Raw genomic sequence first — 20,304 nt, 5'->3', positions numbered from 1 at the left:
CATGCTGAGCAGCAAAATGGCCGCCCGTCAACCGACTGACTCCACAGCGCTTTGAAATTTAAATTCTTCTGCACATTAGCGTTTAGACTTGGAACATTAGTACTTATTTGCAAACCGGTAGCGTATTATTTCTTGGTGTTTTCATCATTTTCCACCTACTTGACTCTCCGCTCAGGCGTCCAAGTCCTTGTAGCCTCGACGAATGCCTGAAAAAGAGAAAGCTCGCACTGAAGCACTTTAGCTAAGCTAGCTAGCAGGCTAGCCAACCTTCATATGTGATTCCTGAGGTGAGTCGCTGGTGCTGCTGATAACTCCTGATTTGGGTTAGAAATGGTGTGCATGCAAAAATACCGTAGCTGTCAGAGAAATGCGGCGCTTGTAGCTTTGCTAGCGCCTTTAGCTGCGGCTTGTAGCCGCTGTCAGGAACCTAGCTTAGGTGTAGCGGAGCGTTATAGCAGATCTAGGGGTTCGGCCTTCTGTGTTTGCTGGTACCAGTTAACCGAACCTAACACTGGGTTGTCTGGTTAACACGTTACTGGGCGCATATATTTGACCGAAGAATGAAACCACTCCTTGGTGTTAGCATTAGCGGGCTAATAAGAATCGATTTTGATACTCAGCCACCAGATAATTTGGGTTCCTGGTTCTGTCTGTGCTCAGTGAATTTATTATTAAAGCCTTTTGTTGCATTTTCCCCTTAAGTTCCTTTCCACTCATTCTGGAAGGGGACCTGCTAACTTTGACGTTAGCTGGTCTGCAAGCTGAAGGATTAGAGGAATAAATGTTGCATGAACGTTTGCTGCTGGATTTGAGCTACACCTGTCACCTGGGGGGGTCACCTGGGGGTCACTGGGGCTCTGACTGATGGGAACATCAACATCTGGGTGAATCTTAAGGCCTGAGGTCAGAAATGCTTCAGTCAGATGCCAGGTTGAGCTCAGGAATCCTGAGGGTTGGAAAAATCAAAAACGAAACTAACACCCAGGCCCGGCCCAGCTGTTCACAGAACCTTTCTGTTTATCTCTGACTTTATGTTCAGGCTGTCCTTATGATCTCAGACGTCTCCTGTGATTATAAGTTTTGGCATTTAACTGCTGCTTCAGCTCACATTTTCATGAAGTTTATTTCTATAGAAATGCTCATTTCATGAACTGTCCGTCTGCCTCCACACATTTCTATGTTCTAAATACTTTTCAAACAAGGTTTTATTTATCTTTACAGATCTAGATGGATGTTTGTTTTTCTAAGGCTGCAGGATATGAACAGATTATGCAAATGATTCGGTTTTCCTGCCAGTTTCAAACAGACCAGATCCTGCTGTTTTTATTAAATATGCTTTTTATTTCAGTACTCATCTCACTGGTTTACTGTGTTGTGTAGATTTAAAACAAAATGTTCTGCTGAAATACTTTTATTTGTATAAAAAGCTGCAATTATCTGCACTGCTGATATTAAAACATTTATTTTTCCAGTTACTTTGCATCACATTCAGCATTCAGTGGTTCTTTAAAGGCAACTATTTAATTTAATAATGACCAAGCAGCTTGTTTAATGCTTAAAACATTTTAAAAGTAAATTGTTATATTCTACCTTAGTTGCGTCTGTTGAGTCACTGTGAGCTAAAGCTGCTGCTTCATGGTGATGCATTGAGTTTTTTACAGATGTATGGGGAGATTAAAGACTTAATAAAATGATGTACTTCACTGTGATATTATGGTTTCTTGCAGTTTTGTTGTTGATTGAGTTGCAGTGGAAACATAACGAGCTGGTTGGTCAGAATCTGTTTGGCTAGCCTGCAGTCTGCTGCTTTACAGTCATGCTAACTCACTGTTAGTTCAGTTAGCTCCTTTACGCTAACTGAACTTACTAAACCTTATTAAGCTACTCTTAGTTTCCAAACCCTGATATAACCTTTTACATTTGAGATTTCTTTTTTTTAATAAGTCACAGTTTGTTTGTTTTTTGTAGAGGGGAGAATCTGGTCGGGAGCAGCAGTTCATGGAAGACAAGAAAAGGAAAAAGGAAGACAAACGGAAAAGGGAAGCCTCTCAGAAGGCAAGTCGACCTGCAATCTGCAACGAGTCGAGTGATTCAGATTCTCAAAGAAATTAATTGCACAAAATTATGGGTTCAGAATCACAGGAAGTAACTAATAAATCACTTAAATATTCCTTAATTTGCTTTGATTTCTCTGGATACTGTGGTCGTTGTGTTTTATCTTCTGATTGAGGAGAAATTGTCCAGCTGATCCTTAACCTGTAGTGAATTTTTATTTTATTTAACTGAGCTAAAACTGTACTTCATGGTGATTAATTATGTTTGATTGATTCAAGATCTCTACTTGATTATTAACTGTGATGTGAAAATGTATTGAAAAGCTTCAATACTGCAAGTTTTATTTCATGAAAAGATTAATTTAGAAACATTTTCTTCATTTCAGGTTGCAGAGCAAAAAAACAAAGGTAAGCTGAATGTAATGTTTTTATTTAACTGCTGTTTCCATCTGTTGGACTAGTTTTAATGTTTGTGATTAAATCTCTTCTATTATCTTTACATTAACAGAAGAAACTATTTTTGCTTCAACAAAATGTTAACATTTGTGAGAAACAAGTTAGTTTTTATTAGATTTTTCTGCAAATGTTAATTATTTCTTACTAAATCCTAATTAAATAACTGGCATCTTATAATTTTTAAATGTTTGGCCTAATTAAAAAAGAGATTAATTTTTAAAAAGGTGTTTAACGTGCGCCTTTGATTTTTGCTTTAGTTTGTCACTCGTTTGCTTCTCGGTCTGCTGCCGTCATCTCATCAGTTTCTTGGTATTTTCTCCTTCGCTGCAGTGACAGACGTGACCAAGCCGGCTGCTGCCCAGTCTCCCGCCGCCCAGAGCAGCTCCGCCTCCCCCAGCCCTGTGCCCGCCCCCACTGCCGCTCCGTCCCCGGCCACCTCGGGCCCCGGCAGCGCTGCCCCCCCGGCTCCGGGCGGCAACAATGCCAAGCGCCTGGCCGTGGCCAACGGACAGCCCGCCTCCAACACCGGCTCTTCCTCTGCCGCCGGCCCCGGCGCCACTGGGAACGGCGGCGCGGGCGGCGGCGCAGCCCAGGCGAATCAGCAGCCATCGCGCTACATGCCGAGAGAAGTGCCGCCGCGGTTTCGCTGCCAGCAGGACCATAAAGTGCTACTGAAGAGGGGGCAGCCGCCGCTGTCCTCCATGCTGCTGGGAGGCGGGGGCGATGGCCCGAACACAAACATGGCTGCTGCTTCAGGTAAGGCGGCCATGTTCCTTTACGCTGCAGGTTGTGATGGAGCAGATTTTATGCTGCTACTTCAGAAATATTTCCAAAGAATTTGCAAATTTTTTTTTTCTCGTTAAACTGCTAACAAAATTTGGTAACACTTTATTTGAAGGGGGTGAATAAGACTGTCATGACACTGTCATAAACATGTCATAACACCTGTCATGAACATGAATAAGCCTTCATGAATATTTATGACTGTTGTCATAAAACGTCATTCGGTAAATTATGACACTTTTAATACAAAGTTGACATTATTCAAATGTCTTTGTTATGACAACTTGACATTAACCAAGAAGTCATGACTGATATAAATTTGTTATAAAAGTATTACTGATTGCACTTTAAAAATGAAGTAACTTTGTTATTAAAGGTAAAGTTTAAACAGTGATGATTTCCTGGTTAATGTCAAGTTATCATAAAGACATTTTGAATAATGTCAACTTTGTATTAAAAGTGTCATAATTTACCGAATGACGCTTTATGACAACAGTCATAAATATTCATGAAGGCTTATTCATGTTCATGACGGGTGTTATGACATGTTTATTACAGGTGTTATGACATGTTTATGACAGTGTCATGTCAGTCTTATTCACCCCCTTCAAATAAAGTGTTACCCAAAATTTACATGTAGAAGAAAAAACATGCAGATAAAAAGATAATTCTTTAAAGATTTAAATAACTCGATTACTGTTATATTGCCAATATAATTAGACATCAGGTAAAGCTGAGGCAGTAGAAAAAATAAATACTGCCACTTTGTTTTTTTTGTAAAAACAAATTTCCACAGTTGTGGAATTAGAAAAACTCTGAAGGGACTGAGTAATGCAAGCATTTTTAGTATAAGTCTGTTTTCCTCCCTGATGGTCCGGTCGACCCGGTTCTACTGGAACCAGAACATCTGCTCCTCCTCCAGCTGTTGTGGCTCTGAGTCAAACCAACCTGTTCCCCTCCTGGCCTGTGGGGGCGCTGCACCAAGAACCACTGAAGGAAACGACACAAAAACCTCTGAAGACACTGAGAGCAACTTCCTTCTTCACCAGATGGAAACAAGATGGAGGATTTTAGCGGTTGGAGGATTTCTCTTTAGGCTAAAGACCAGGAGCCATTTCTGCTGCTAGCGCTAGGCTAGCATGTTAGCTTTGGTTGGATTTACCCAGAATACCATCCACCAAAGACTAAAGAGAAATCCTCCAACCGATTTTTGTGTCGTTTCCTTCAGTGGTTCTTGGTGCAGCGCCCCCACAGGTCAGGAGGGGAACAGGTTGGTTTGACTCAGAGCAGCTGGAGGTGGAGCAGATGATGGAGTTCTGGTTCCAGTAGAACCGGGTCGACCGGACTGAAGGAGGAGAACACCATTAGACTCTAGCCTGTAATGAAATATCTAATCAGACTGGCCTGTTTGACTCTTGCCGACTTCCTTATCCCTTTTTACAGATTCTGCATCTTCATTGGCTCTCACCTCACCATCAGTTGCTGCTTCTACTAATAATTATGCAAATTCCATGTGGGGGGCAAGCTCAGGCAGCCAGGTCCCCTCTCAGGGCAAGGAGAAGGTCATTGTTGACGGCAACGACCTGGAGGAGTGGCCTAGTATTGCTGGCAGCGATGGAGGAAACGGCGGCACGCCTGTGACGAGCATCAGTGCCTCTGGCGGCCAACCCTCACCCACTTCCTCGTTCTCTTTGCCCAATGAATGTATGCAGTTGCCTAACAGTGCGGCGTGGGGGTCAACTGCCCCCCAGGGTCATCTTGGAGGAGGTGCAGCTGGGCCTCTGCTGCAACAGCCCTCCTCTGTTTCCAAAGCCCCTGCTGTGCCCGGGAGCCACGACGCCAGTGGCCCCCTGGATGGTAGCAGTGGAATTCCAGGTGCCAACTTCAGTCCAAATGCCAACCCTTCAGCCTGGCCTGCTCTGGTGCAGCAGGACGGCCCCGCCGCTGCCAACAACGCCGCCTCCATGGGGCTGGGGGGTGGGGCAGCCGGGGGCCTGGGGGGCCACCCATCTATATCTGTGAATCAGTCAAGCGCCCATCAGCACCAACTTCACCAAATGCAATCCAGAGACAGAGACGTTGGAGGGGGGAAGTGGGACGGTGAATCAGCGGGACCAAATATTTCAGGGGGGGAAGGGATTGGGGGAGGAATGGACCATGGTGTTGGGGGGGGCAGGGTAGGTGCAGGAGACCCGAGCCATGCCCCCTCCTGGAGAGGCCAACCTTACCCTGCAGCTTGCTCCAAAACGGGTGCCTCAAGGACTGACGGATGGGAGGAAGGGGCAGCAGAAGGGGATAAAGGGACTTTGGGTTGGGGGTACCCTAGTGCTGAAAATGGGGGTCAAACCTCCGGGGCATCTCAGGGAGGATGGGGGTTACCAGTGGGAGCGGATCGAGGGGTTTCCAGTGGTGACTGGGGTGGCGGGTCGAAACCTGCAGCTGAAGAAATGGGAAACTGCAGCAGCAACAGCAGCAGCAGCGGCGGCAGCACTGCAGGGAACCCCCCCACTGCGTCCTCATCCACCGCCCCCGCTGCTAGCAGAGCCTGGGACAATCAGAAAGGAGACGGGGAAGTTGGGGAATGGGGCGACGGCGCCGGGGGGCAAGGAGGACACGGGGGTTCTTCATCCAGCGGCGGAAACTCCCGAAGTGGAAGCGGGCCCAACGGCAACCGCATTCGTCGACAGGCGCCCAACGCAGAAGCTGCCTTACAGAACCTGCTCAGCCGGTCCGACCTGGACCCGCGGGTCCTGTCCAACTCCGGCTGGGGCCAGACGCAGATCCGCCAAAACACGGCCTGGGACGTCGAGGAACAAAGCAAAGCTTCATCAAAACACCCCGTCGCTCTGGGCGGACCCAGAACCCTCAGCACCGACTCGGCGGGTCCGGGGGTCAGTCCCTTGTTGGTTCCCTCCACCGGGTCATCAGGGGAAGGCTGGGAGAGCAGCAGCAACAGCAGCAGCAGTGGGGCGTCTCTGTCCGGCAGAGGCCCCCCAACCGCATGCGCCAACATTAGGAACATGTCGCAGTCTGGATCGGTGGCACCCGGCGTGGGGTCCGGGCTGACCCAGGGCAAGGCGGCGGGTTGGGGCGGAGGGGATAATCATGAAGCCAAGGACTGGGGCGGCGAAGACTGGAGGGGCAACAGTCGGGCAGAAAAGGGCGGAGGATGGGGGGAAGTCGGTCAGCAGGAGAAAGGGACGGAGGGCTGGAAGGACGTAGGGGGGAACGACGAAGGCAGCGGCTGGGGATCAAAACCCAAGGTTGGACCGGGTAAGAATTGGTTGGAGCAAGAATCCAAATCAGGTGGGGGTTGGGATGACGAGAGGAGGAGCGGCGCGCACTCAGGGGGGGATTTAGGTGGAGGTGGTTGGGGGAACTGGGACAGCAGCGCCCCCCGGAGGAGCTGGGGGGCAGGAGGCACAGGGGGAGGGAGCGGAGGAGGCGGCGGGGTGGATGGCGTTGGAGGCATGGCGCCCAAACCCCACCAGGGTTGGGGTGGAGGGAATAAAATGCACCAGATGCCAAACAGCCAGCCGAGCTCCATGCCAGGCCCGCCGGCGCAACCGCAACAATCACAGCCCCGCAATCAGAACCCGCAGCTGGACCAAGGGGCCATGCAAGGTGGCGGCGGCGGGAGGAAGATGGCCGCTCAGGCGCAGAACCAAAGCTCAGGCTGGAACTCCGGACCAATCCCTGCCGGAGGCGGGAGTGGACCAGAACCGAGCGGCTGGGAAGAGCCATCCCCGCAGTCCATAAGCAGGAAGAGCGAGATCGACGACGGGACGTCTGCGTGGGGAGACCCGACCCATTACAACTACAAGCCGGTTAACCTGTGGGACAAGAACAGCGGCACTGCTAGCCAGCAGCCGCACGGGCCGGGTCAGAACCAGCAGCCGGGACCGCCGGTCCAGCAGCAGCCCAACAGGCCGACTGCGGCGCTCACAGGTACCAGAACATGATCCGGTTAGAGCTGCAGAAACTTCTTTAAAGAACCTTTTTTACATGTCTGTTAATCTGTCGCCATGTTTGGAGCTGATGATCCGAGAACTGATCGATCTCCCTGATCTGATCTGGCTGTCTGACAGCATGAGCCGCTAGCAACCAGAAACAGCCAGTCAGAGCCGGGAGGAGGGACGTACCGCTGTCAATCAACCGCATGTACTCACTGCTAAATGTGCTAATAGCAGAGAAACGAACAATGCAGGAAAACCGTTTCACAGCCATCATCAGTGGCTATGCTAACTAGCCTGGCATTAACGACATGCTACCCATCACAGCCACGCGTAGCATCAACATGTTTGGTTCGCTCCAACTGGTAGATGGAAACATGCATGTTTTGCACCATGCAACGTTTTAAAAGTTTGCTCTAAATGTGCATAAGTTTTGGTTGGAAGTGGCTAATGATCAGTAGCTTTAGCAGATGTGCAGCTTAGATTGGCTGAAGTCTCAGAGTCGCTGAGTGTGGACATATTGGTGTAAATCCAGGAACGTCGTTGACGTCTGTGTCTGTCTGCAGAACCTTCGGGCTGGGGCGGCGCGTCTCCAGCTGCTCCGGCGGTGGACAACGGTACGGCAGCCTGGGGGAAACCCAGCGACGCTCCCACTGGCTGGGGGGAAGCCGACGACGCCGGGGGGAAGCCGGCAGGCTGGGGAAACGCTCCTTCAAACTCCATCAGATCTGGTGAGAAAAATCCTTTTCATTTATTCATCATGTTTGGAGCTGAATCTGTTCTGTGCATTTAGAGGGATTGACTGCATAAAGAGCTGGTTGCCATGGTTACTAACTTGCTGTTTTAGCACTAGCCAGCATGTTGTTGGCGCACTACAGCTATGGCTGTTACTGGGCGATAAATTGTCCCAGTAATGATTCCAATAAATAATAATATTGTTGTTTTGCTCAGACCAATGAGCTTTAACTGCGTTGGGGAGACGTTTTAAATATCCAAAGTAAAATCTGGTTCATTCTTCAGTTTTTCTGCTTCAAAACAAAAAGGCTAAAAAATCCAGTGTTTGTTTTTTGTTTCTGAATTTTAAATAAAATATATTGTTGTCTTAATATGTAGCAATGCAGATTGGAAACACATCCATGGGGAATAGTTTTCATAGAAAGTGATATTTATATTTGATGTGCCAAATGAAATGTCATCATTTCTGCTGTTCGTCAGTCGTTTTGGCTGCTCAGAGTTCCGGCCTGGTCCAGGTTTTTAAAGCGTCTCCAGCATCGCGTGTGAAAACGGTGAACCTGTTTGTTCACCGTCACAGGCAGGTTGAGGCTTCTGATCAGCTGTTGGTTAACTTTCTGACCCTGATCTAAAGGATCGAAGTCTATGCAAGACGGCTGGGGGGAGAAGGAGAGTTCGGTGGCGGCGTCGCGCCACTCCAGCTGGGAGGACGAGGAGGACGGAGGAGGCATGTGGAACAGCGCCGGCTCCCAGGGCAGCGGCTCCTCCTGGGGCCAGGGCAGCAACGGAGGCTGGGGGCAAGGCAACCCGGGCAAGAAGACCGGCAGCAAGGCCAGTTAATACCTCAGTGGGGTCAGAGGTCGCATCGCAGGCGGCCTGTTTTCAGTTCTCTGTGTTTCCTCTGCTGAAGCTCTGCTCTGGTTTCTTCAGGCTCCGCTGAAGGCTGCGGGAGATTCCTGGATGAGTCCCATCAACAGGCAGTTTTCCCACATGGGGATTCTGGTATGACTGAAAACTAATGACCCAATCACAGCGAAGAGCAAACGTTTCCATACCGACGGACCTTCGTCACAAGCAGAACTCCAAACCTTAATGTTTCAGGACTTCCTGTGCCAGGCAGACTCTGTGTGGGACAAAACCACGGAGCTGAATGGCCTTAAAGATTTTATTAGAAAATATCTTCAAAGTGTGGCTTGCATTTGTTTTATCCCCTCTCTGAATCAATGCACTGTAAAACCAACTTTTAATTTGGATTTGTCTAAACTCAGACATTTGACACTGGAACTGGAGACGTTTTAAATTCCCAGCTCAGAATTCCCATTTCCCAGGCGCCTTGAATGCAGCAGTCATCGTCATGGTGACTCTGCAGCTCCTCCAGAGTCGCCACGTTCAGATGACTGACTGACTGATCAGAGCTCTGGGAGAAACGCATGCCGCACTTCTCAGATTTTTATCCAACCTGTTGCTTACAGTCCCAATAAACGCGTCAAAGTTCAAAGTTTGTATTTATTGTTAGTTGTTTCCGCAGCAGACATTTCCTGTCTGACCGCGGTCCGATCTGTCGACAGAGCGACGAGCCCGGCGGGCCGAACATGGACCTGCCGCCGGAGAAGAAGCTGGAGGCGGAGAAGAGGGGGATGGCGATGAACGACTACAACGGAGAGATGAGGAAAGGAGGAAGAGGGCCGAGTGGAGGAATGCTGTACCGTCCCGGGTCCAAAGAGCCGGCGCCGGCGGACGCAGCGTCTTACTACGATAAGGTACGGCCTCTCGCCCGCCGCTGCGTCCGAACCGCCTTCCCTCTGGTGACTCTGCTTTTCTCCCTGCCTGGTCGTTTCTCTCCGTCTGCCTTTCCCCTCTCTGCGGCTCTGATTGGTCGGCCTGTGGCTGTCGCTCTGACAGACCTCACATTTGGCCAATCAGGATGGTTGCCTTGGAGACGAGGCGCCTCGCTCTCTGAACTCGCCTCCCACCGCCTTCAAGCCCCATTCCCTCTTCAGCCACTCTGTCCCCTTTAGACAAGTAAGACCCTGTCCTCCGGTGGCGCCCAAACCTTCTGCTCGGCCCGCCTGCGCGCCGCTGTTAGCCGCTAAACGCTGCGTTTTCTGACTGCAGGGCGGCCACAGTATCTTTGGCGGGACCGGAGGGATGTCCCAGTCACGGCATCAGCCCGGTGTCCCGCCCATAAACCAGTCCCCAGGGATGCGAGCACAAGTGCCTCATCAGTTCCTGTCTGCCCAGGTAACAACCATCCCAACTTCCTGTTTCCCTGGTAGGAGCCGGTGGTGATCATCCACACCAAGCACATCACCACATCTTTGAAAGTTTCGCATTTTATGGATTGAAAATGAAAAATGATTGATAATAATCTGCAAGCTTAGCATTTTGGAGGGTTTTTCTGTTGCTATAGCAACATGCAAAATCCAAAAGTTTTCTTTTCATAGGGAGAGAAAATGTTTTGCTAAATTCTCGCTGTGACTTTTCCATCGTATGAAAAGTGTTGGTGAAAATGAGATGCAGTGAAAGTTTCTTACTATAACAAGAAAAGTTTTTTACTAGACGTAAAACATCTCGTTAAAAAAGACGCAAAACTCAAAATGGAGTTTTTGAGACGAGTTTCAGATCTTCCTGGTTGTGAGCGAACGCTCCTGAATTTATTTATTTATTCCAGTAAATATTGGCGCAGTGTTAAAATGATTTTCAGTACATGTTCATCTCTGTAAATATTGAAAAGGTTCAGTTAAAGACTGACTGACTTAAACACACTTTATTATTAATTTCAGTCAGACTGGCGTGATTATTGCAGATTTTACCTAAATGTGCAGCTGAAATGCGTCTATTTTTAACATGTTTTATACATTAGAAGTGTCTTTCTGCTGATTTGACATAAACTCAGAAGTTTTTGTACTTTTGACCTGATTTGTGTTTTTATGCATCTTGTTTTCTTTTTATTTTAGTTCCTGTAGGTTTTATGATTCTCGTGTTTTTCTGCTTATTAATCTGCGTTTAGGCAGAACCTCTTCCTGTTCTCCTCATTAATCCCACCGTTTTGCAGCTCAGCGCAGCGATGTTGCCGTCACGTCTTGATTCTCTGGGGTTTTAACGTGAGCAGAGTTTCTCCGGTGACGGTTGATCTGCGGCTCCCGCTGCGCAGCGCGTTGCTAGTCTGGGTCACATGACCGTACACGCAGCACAGCGAGGGGTTAAACCTGCAGTCTGCACCGTTAGGAACGAATCCCGACTTCCTGCCGATTTGTTTTCATCTGAACCTCAGGTGTCAAACTCGCGGTCCGCGGGCCGAATCCGGACAGCCGCAGCTTTTTATTTTAGCCTTCAGTAAAACAGTTCTGTGGTTTAAATATTACTGAGTCACACTAAACAGTTTTTATCTGCATTCTGCTAAACTACATCAGTCAGTTTCACACTAATGCATAATTATGAATTTATTGCAAATTTTCCTCCAAAATGGTCAAAAACATTAAGTGATGCTAACACCGCGCCGCAGCATTTCTTTCTTCTGATGCCTCAGATTTACTTCATGTCAACTTAGTAAGTTACCAAACAGTCACATTTACCTCTTAAGCACAAATTTCCAACTTTATTTGCAAATATTTCTAAGTCGGCTCCACAAATCAGTGATTTTAAATGCAAAATATTACAAAATCCTGGTCAGTTTGGAAAGATATTAAATGGTATTTAATTTGAAGAAGTTCTGATCAGATGCAGCAGGTTCAGTGGGTTTGTTCATGGGTCGTCAGGCTGACTTGCGGCCGCCTGTGGTTCTGCAGGTGCCGGGCTCCATGCTGAAGCCGATGCCGCCTCCCAGCGGGGCGGTGGGGGCCGTCGGGGGAGGCGTGTTCCCCCCACAGCTGTCCCCGCAGCACATCGCCATGCTCAGCATCTACCCGCCTCAGATCCAGCTGCAGCTGGTGAGCACCGCGCCGCAGGCCTGGAATAAACAAATCTCAAACAGCAAATCAGTTAATCACATGACAAGTTAAAGCAGAATCCATCATTTCCATGTATATGATCTGTTATTTTCTCTCCATCAGAAACTGGATGATGAAAGTTTCAGTCTGGTGTTTTGGTCTGACATTTCATAATTCATTTTATTCATTTCTGTTTTATTTGTATATTTAAATGTTCATTAGAATTTAAACTTTATTGATCTTTGATCATGTTTTTTTTTTTTTTGCATTATTACCTTTATATTCCTAGAATATGGTCCCAAAACAACCATATTATTGTTTAACGCAACAACTTCTGGGACAGTTTATTGCCCAGAGGGATTGTTGTTATGGGCGGCCGATTCAGCTCCAGTTAAAACTGTTCCCCACTCGGCTCCTTCAGACTAGCCAGCAGCAATTAGCAAACAGCTCATTACAGGAGCTGCTGCTCAGAGCAACACTGGTAAAAACATGGAAGGGTTAAAGAGGAGCCATGTTGGGACGACTTCCTGGAGGCGGAGCTTCAGGAGGAGCAGGAGCTTTTAAAGAGACAGAGGCCCAATTTCAAGGTGTTGATCAGGAAGTTATCTTCTGTTCAGCTGAAAGTAATAATTACTTCATTATGCTACAAAATGGCTCCATGTGCCTGGAAAACAAAACATGATACTGGCCCTTTAAGAATCAGAACAAGTTGAAAGATTTGCTGATTTCAGAGCCTGGTTTCTCTTTAATAAGTAAATGTTGACAGTAGATCTGAACGTTTGTCCGTTGTTTGTGTTCAGGCTTGTCAGCTCTTACTGCAGCAGCAGCAGCCGCCGCCGCAGCCGATGCTGCAGAACCAGAGGAAGTTCTCACCAAACGTTCGTCAGCAGCCCGACCCTCAGCAGGTACCGCCACACCTGGCCGCTGCTCCAAACGCCGCTAGCAGCCGTTTGCTGGGATATACACTCAGAAAAAGGCCAGTTAGTGAAGGAACAGAGCAATAATGAAGCATGTAAACATTTTGCATTGGGCAGGACCAGTCATCAGACCTTATGCAAGAAATATAACAATTCCTGGAATATTTTCTAAAGTAACACCACAAATCACAAAAACAATCATAAAATCCTGGAGGGACTGACTTTAGAACGGTCTAGTCAAAGTCCAGACCTAAATCTAGCTTGGAATAGGTGATGAAACTGATGCTCAGGGTTAAATCTGAATGACCATGAGGAGCTCTGCAAAGGAGAATGAATGTTTCTAATAACGAGCCAGTCCAGTTTTTCCCTTCATCACCTCCTCCTCCTCCTCCTCGCCTCCCCAGCTGGCCCGCATCATGACCGTCCTGCAGCAGCAGAGGCAGCACCAGCAGATCGGCGGCCTGGGGTCCGGCTCCAAGTTCTCCCCCTCCCACCACGGCGGGTCGGGTCCCAAACTCCCCGGCGCCGAAGCGCTGCCCCATCCGGGCCTGGCCGGGTCCGTGGCGGACCTGCAGCAGAAACCCTTCGGACCGTACTCGGGTCAGTGAGCCGCCAACTGCTGGAGTAAAGTCAGAAACGGCAGAAGGAAACAAAATTTAACCTGAAAGAACATTTTAGTTACAAGAGTTTTGTTCAGTTTATCGTTTCATTCTTCTGTCGTTCGATCGATTGATCGATTGATCGATTGATCGCATTCCTGGTTTGTGATGATTTAATTTAATACTTTCTGTAGTTCAGAAGTCAGTGCGCCCAGGGCAGCCATCTTGTTTGTTTGCAGCTTCTGTTTGTTTGTACTTTGAGTTTCAAAGTTCTGCTACTGATGATAATTTGATGCTGATGGTTAAAAGGTGAAGGATTTTTTAGGCCAGTCATAACGATAAATCGTCCCAGAATTATTGCGATAAACGATATTGTTGTTTTGAGATGATTATCCAGTAACGTAACGATAACAATGACATAATGATGCAAGAACACAGCAATAACTTTAAATTATTGGTGGAACTTTGGAGCTGGAAGACATTTTAAATATCCTAAATAAATAAAACTTATAAATTGAATTATGGAGTTTCTGGAAACAAAATGGTCCTTCAGAATAAGAGCTTGTTCAGACCAAAACTCCAGACTGAAAACTTTTATCATCCAGTTTTTGGTAGAAAGAGAAAAATTAAATTGAGTCTGTTTTAAATTATCATGTGATTTATTGACTGGCCTGGTATTTCTATAAAGTTTTATCTCTAAAGTTTTTACCAAAGTTTGCTTAACATTATTTATTTACTTTTTTATTTTGGGGTTCTCATAAAATTCTGACGTTATTCTTGCAGTATTATGATTTTATTATCATAAATAAAAACAAATGGATAAAACATCTGACCTGGAGCCGAACACTCGGCCGTAGATTCGACCTGAATTCAACGGACAAACGGACTGTAAACAAACAAGATGGCCGCCCTGGGCGCATCGACTGCAGAAAGTTTCAATCAATCAGAAACCAAAATGTGATTAATTACCGATCAGTACTATCCTGTTTGCTAATGTGTGTGTGTGTGTGTGTGTGTGTGTGTGTGTTCAGGCTTCGGTTCTGCTGTGAACCTGCCGGGTCTGGACCTGGGCGGCTCCATGGTGGGCGGCGCCGGCGCCATGAAGGACCCGGCGGCGCCTCAGTCCCGCTTCAAATGGATGATGGAGGGCAGCTGCTCCCCCGACGCGTCTTCACCGGAAAACGCTTTCCACAAAAACGGTGAGAGGCCGACGTTTTGACCCGGTGGATCTGAGGTTCTGGAAAAACGATCCGTCATGGAGGCACCTCCTGCTTTTACACACTCAGTCAGTTCTGCCCATTTCCAACTTTTGTCATACATTCATAATTAACTTGTTTTTTTCTTTTTGCCTTATTTCATAAAAAAAATCACAAATGTCAGAAAATATTTTGAAAAAGTGATTTTTATTTCAATCTTCACTCTGAGTCATGAAATGTGGTTTCAGGGTCAAACTGAAGAATTTGTTTTATTATGATAATGTAGTCATGATATTAGAAAAATAAAGATTAATTTACTGCTAAATAAATGTTTGTTTTTAATGAGGAAAAAGCTTAAATAGTTTTTAAAATATTTTTCTTTAACTTTATTCTGGTTTTACTGCAGCTGAACTCTTGTAGCATCATGACTTTATTCTGGTAAAATAAATATTAATCTTAGTCTGACTCTCATTTCATCATGAAGTGAACCTGAACTAAAGTCCAAATAAATAGAAGTAAATAACGTTTGTCAAACAAGATGGCCGCCGTGGGGCGATGACATCACTCTGAACCCAGGAGCTCATTGGTGGAAAAACAGTTTAAAAATCCAGATTTTCCACAAATTAAATCTTCAAAAGCCAGAGATTAAAATCAGCAACTAAACATTACATGATCAGACCAGAATATAAAGTTATTTGAAAAATGTTAAAGACCAAAATGAAAATAATTGAAATCAAAAGTAAAATGTATGACACGGGTGTCCAAAGTGTGGGTCGGGGGCCATTCATGGCCCTTCAAAATACTTTGGTTCGGCCGCAAACTGCAAGTCAGTAATGATGAAAAATTTGGCCAATAAAACAGAAAACAATTAACGACCCAAAAATGATGAACAGTTTTTTTTTTTTTTAGATAAGGCAACAGTTTGAAGTGATTTTTGTGTCTCGGATCTTTAATGATTTACAGATTTCATAAAAAATGTTTGTTGGTCAGAATATAAAAATAAAAGAATCTTTGCATTTTTCTTCAGTTTGGACACAAAAATAATCCTAAAAGTATTTTTTTCCAACAAGTGAGTAACTAGTTACTTCCTGGCTGTGGGTCACATTCGTCTGCTTCCTGTCAGGCCCCGTCACCCCCATCAAGATGCCAGGCGCCTCCCATTACTCCCAGTTTGACTTGCTGGTTGGAGACGGAGCGAGCGACGGCTGGCATCGCACCCCCGGCAACAAGATGGCCGCCAAGCCCAGCAGCGCCCCCAGCTGGCCGCCCGGTTGGTGCATCCCGCCGGGAAGCGGCGTCGGACGAGGGCCGCTGGCGTCACTGACGGCCATGTTTGTTCCCGCTGCAGAGTTCCAGCCCGGCGTGCCGTGGAAGGGAATCGACCGCGTCGACCCGGAGTCCGACCCGTACATGACGCCGGGGAGCATGATGGGAAACGCGGTCTCACCCGGCCTCAACGACTCGGAGCACCAGCTGCTGCAAGACAATACCGGTACGGACTGCGGGGTCAGAGGTCATGATGCAGGAAACGATGAGTTAGAATTAATTACCATTATAATAATAAAGTGTTGAGACCATTTTCACGTTATTTATTGATAATAGTGTAAATATGAAAGTTCGCTTCCTGGAAATAAATCAATCAATTAAAAGCTTAATAAATTAAAATAATTCAATCATTTTCATGATTTATCATTTTTTTTCTCTTTGTATCAAAAACTGGATGAATAAAATTTCAGTTTGATGTTTTTGTCTCAAATAAAACTTTTATTAAAGGATAATTTAAAGACTTCATAATTCATTTTATTTTTTTGTTTATTTAGTATTTTTAAAATGTCTTCCAGGTCCAGTGTTAAACATCCATCAGAATTTAAAGTTTAAAACATTACAAATAGTTTTATTTATAACTAAATAAAAAAATCTCCCTTCTTGCATTATTGTCATTGTATTACTAGAAAATGGTCTCAAAACAATATTATCGTTTATCGCGATAACTCTGGCATGATTTATCGTCCAGTAGCATCAGTTATGCTGACTGGACAGAAACCTGTTTGTTCAGCTGAAGTCGGAAAGTAACGGCAGCTTTAATCTCAGTAACATTTGTTCTTTTCTAAATTTAATTAACGGTTTTGGGTCTGAGTTTGTGAAACCTGCAGAAACCTTTGACGACGCTAAACTTGTCTGAACTTATTTTTCTTTTTTCATGCTAATTTTTGTCTTTAAACTGTCAGAGGATCTTAGTTTTAATATAAATTTAAGCCTTCAGTCACAGAAAAATCGCCTTTCTTGCATATTTGTGACTTTTTGACATTTGAAGTTTTATTCCTTGTAGCCACATAATTTTCTGAGTTTCCTGGATTTAACTAATGACTGGATGTTAAAGTGCTGGTGGAGCAGCAGGTGAACTGTGCTGGGGTCAGCTTGAGGTCAGACTGTTTGCCCTGTGTTGCAGACTCCACCCCCCCCCTGAACACCTTGCTGCCTTCACCTGGTGCCTGGCCCTATAGTGCCTCAGACAGCCTTCTTAACAATGCACACAACTCAGGTAAATAAACTGAACTGCCTTCCTTTGTATTTCAATTCCAGTTTTTACTCACATCACAGCAGAATAAGGCCATGACGGTTAAAAAAGTTGGTGAAGTTTGTTTGTGTTTGTATGTGTTGCTTTCTGCAGCAAAGTACACAGACTATAAGACCAGCTGGCCTCCAGAACCCATTGGACACAAGTCCTGGAAAGCCAGCCGCAGCAGCAGCAGCATCCAGGCCCAGCTGGCCCGGCCTCCGCCCGGCCTGGCCGGCCAGAAGCCGCCGTCGTCCTCGCCCTGGTCTGGAGGAGCGCCGCGGCTCGCTGGGAGGGGCTGGGGCAGCGGCGCCACCAACACCGGTACAGCTAACCACGCTAACGGAGCTAACCACGCTAACGGAGCTATAATACACCAGATAAAAAATAATTCAGCAGATTTTTCTTTAACCTCAAACTTTTTCATGAAATATTAGAAATACTTTAAAAGATGCAAATAATTTTATTTCCAATAAGAAAACAAACATTTAATTGCCTAAAATGCAATAAAAGAATTTGAAACGGGTGAAGTAAAAACACTGACTGACTTTAACATGATGAATGTGACCATCTGCTCCAGAATAAGGTGAAGTTTGTCTGCAGGTTCGACCTGGAGCGACGGGAACGGCCGGGAAAGCTGCTGGCTGGTGCTCAGTAACCTCACGCCGCAGGTACGCACGCCGCCGACCTTACTGTAAACAGGAAGTGAGCTCCGGCTGCCAGCTTAGCGCCGTCTGGCCTGCTGTGTGTCCGCAGATCGACGGCTCCACCCTGAGAACCATCTGCATGCAGCACGGCCCTCTGCTGACCTTTCACCTCGGCCTGACCCAGGGCACTGCTCTGATCCGCTACGGCTCCAAACAGGAGGCGGCCAAGGCCCAGAGCGCGCTCCACATGTAAGGCAAACGGGAAACGCCAAACCGTAGCCGAGTGCAGATTAACTGACAGTGAAGCTTGGTAGCTAAAAGATTGACACCAGTTGAGTTAGCATGCTGGTTTCCTCAGTTGAAGCTTTTCACATTAATAAAAATATATATTTTTTCTTTCTTCATGATGGGAGTAGTTGGCCTTTGACCTTTGGAAACATCTATTAATATTAAACTGATAGACAAATCTTTGCTGCAAAATCATTGGGCACCAGTTGAGAAGAGAGCATGCTAGTTTTATGCTAGCTTTTACCTTTGAAAGCTTTTCTCAGTGATAACGGTGACGGCCTCCATCTTGTTTTGCCCCAGGTGCGTTCTGGGTAACACCACCATCTTGGCGGAGTTCGTCAGCGAGGAAGAGGTCGCTCGTTATATTGCACATTCCCAGGCCGGAGGAGCAGGGAGCGAAGGAGCCGCCGCCGGGACCGGCAGCAACGCCGGCGACCGGCCTGGAGCCGCCACCGCGGCCGGGGGAGTGGAAGGCTCCGCCCCTTCCAGCGCCGCCGTGTCTTCCAGCTCAGGGTGGCAGAGTCTGGACGGCGGCCCGTCGGACCCGGCCGGCGCCGCCCAGGCGACCGGCCTCGGCATCTTCGCGCAGTGGAGCAGCAACGGCGGCGGTGCGGCGGAGACGTCCCGGCCGGCGCTGTGGGGCGGGATGGGGGGGTACCCCGGCGGCGGCCTCTGGGCGTCTCCGGCGCTGGAGGACCGCCACCAGATGGGAAGCCCCGCCTCCCTGTTGCCGGGCGACCTGCTGGGCGGCGGCACCGACTCCATCTGACCCGCCGACCTCCGACATGAAGACGACAGCAACACTTGAACTCAGAACCTCACCATCAGCATCCAGACCGCTCAGGCTCCGCCCCTCCGGGTCGCCATGGCAACCAGTAAACTCGCTGTTTTTAGTGCGTCACTTTGTTTTTGTATCTGTATTAAACGGTCAGATCTCAGACTCGCAGACTGAGCCCGTGTTCGGCCCGGCGCTCCGGGGCGCGTTCATTTTCCGTTTCCGGAGGGGAGAGGGAGGCGGAGCTTAGGAACGGCGCCACACTACTGAATCACACGGCGACACGCGTCAGCGGAGGTTAGTCTGCTGGTACGGAGCGCCGCCATCAGAGAGGGACCCAGGGTAAAACACACGCATCGTTAGCCAAACTTGCACTATTAGCCTCTGGGTTCATCGACTCCTCCTCTTCCTCCTCTTCCTCGTTTAGTTTTTTACTCCAACAGGTAAGACGTTGCGACAGCTGTGGCCTTGGCTGAACCCCGTCATCACCCTCTCTGCTCATATATTTGACAGTAACGTATCTCTGTCGGTGTACGTTGGTTGTTTATCATATTTTTTATGTTTTAAAGAAATCGGTGAATCTTTGTGTCGTTTTTTTGTTTTGATGCAACCATGACTCGCTGTAAAGCTGCCCTCCTGCCTGCCTGAGTGCATGAAGAGCGTCCAGCGGCTCAACATGATGATGAATGTTTTTCTTTTATGTCCAGGAGAGATTCATAAGAACCGCTTCAGCGTGCCCGCCTGTGTGTGTGTGTGTGTGTGTGTGCGTGTGTGCGTGTGTGTGTGTGTGCGCGTGTGCTACCAGTCAGGGAAGCGATTGGATGTAAACGGATTTTTTCGACCGTCTGCCTGAAAAGTTCAAAAACTGATCTGGCTCTATACGTCTCCGATGTCGGTTGTTTATTTTTTAGCAGCGTTTTTTGTTTTCCTGTCAAATGCAATAAGAGAAATGTTTTGTTTTGAAGACAAAGCAGGAAACTGACGGCATTTGTGTGAAGATGCCATGTCCTACCATACCAAGCTGAGCTGGAACAGTGTTTTACAGACACGTTAAAGACATTACCCGTTTATGTTTTACTGTGTTTTTCTGTTTTCCTCTTTTTTTTGTTTATGTATCCGTTTAAATTAAGTCAGTCTTTATTATCACTCCTGTTCAGGATGTTTTCATTTATTTCATATGTTACAAAAAGGAGAGGAAGTTAATTTAAAGCAGAAAAGAACAAGATAATAAAGGTTGAGTTGAAGTCTGGCTGTTTGTGTGTTTAATTGTTGGAAAAGGTTTGACTTTTATCATGAGATTAAAAAGTTAAAATGAAAATGCTTCTAAAATGGCCTGGATTGGATTTATGCAGCTTTACATATTATAAATTTATTTTAACAAGAGTCGGGACTTTAACACAACTGAACTTAAACTCAAT

At 46.9% G+C, this 20,304-nt stretch overlaps 1 protein-coding gene across 2 annotated transcripts; it reads left to right on the top strand.

The window, feature by feature from the left end:
- Positions 1 to 150: 150 nt before the first annotated feature.
- Positions 151 to 20,135, top strand: tnrc6ba (trinucleotide repeat containing adaptor 6Ba). 2 transcript variants are annotated; one of them, XM_015000202.2, is made up of 22 exons: positions 151 to 287; positions 1,969 to 2,055; positions 2,441 to 2,462; positions 2,841 to 3,266; positions 4,737 to 7,241; positions 7,813 to 7,977; positions 8,613 to 8,809; positions 8,909 to 8,980; positions 9,547 to 9,738; positions 9,881 to 10,000; positions 10,094 to 10,219; positions 11,767 to 11,907; positions 12,708 to 12,812; positions 13,229 to 13,424; positions 14,455 to 14,622; positions 15,743 to 15,889; positions 15,968 to 16,111; positions 17,069 to 17,161; positions 17,291 to 17,500; positions 17,780 to 17,847; positions 17,933 to 18,072; positions 18,412 to 20,135. In XM_015000202.2, the coding sequence occupies exons 2-22, from the start codon at positions 1,999 to 2,001 to the stop codon at positions 18,878 to 18,880; spliced, it is 5,763 nt and encodes a 1,920-aa protein (XP_014855688.2). In that variant the 5' UTR covers positions 151 to 287; positions 1,969 to 1,998; the 3' UTR covers positions 18,881 to 20,135. The 2 variants fall into 2 exon arrangements, with proteins under 2 accessions (XP_014855688.2, XP_014855689.2); XM_015000203.2 differs by lacking the exon at positions 9,881 to 10,000.
- The last annotated feature ends 169 nt before the right edge of the window (positions 20,136 to 20,304 follow it).

The sequence above is a fragment of the Poecilia mexicana genome, unplaced genomic scaffold (assembly GCF_051168715.1).
Source record: "Poecilia mexicana isolate PSO_F unplaced genomic scaffold, ASM5116871v1 scaffold_19, whole genome shotgun sequence".
Classification (NCBI taxonomy): domain Eukaryota; kingdom Metazoa; phylum Chordata; class Actinopteri; order Cyprinodontiformes; family Poeciliidae; genus Poecilia; species Poecilia mexicana.
This window is presented reverse-complemented; position numbering and strand designations above follow the sequence as displayed.

Coding starts and splice junctions, on each gene's coding strand:
- tnrc6ba (XM_015000202.2), top strand. CDS start 1,999: ATGGAAGACAAGAAAAGGAAAAAGGAAGACAAACGGAAAAGGGAAGCC. Junction 8,981..9,546: donor TTTCCCACATGGGGATTCTG/GTATGACTGAAA, acceptor ATCTGTCGACAG/AGCGACGAGCCCGGCGGGCC. Junction 13,425..14,454: donor ACCCTTCGGACCGTACTCGG/GTCAGTGAGCCG, acceptor GTGTGTGTTCAG/GCTTCGGTTCTGCTGTGAAC.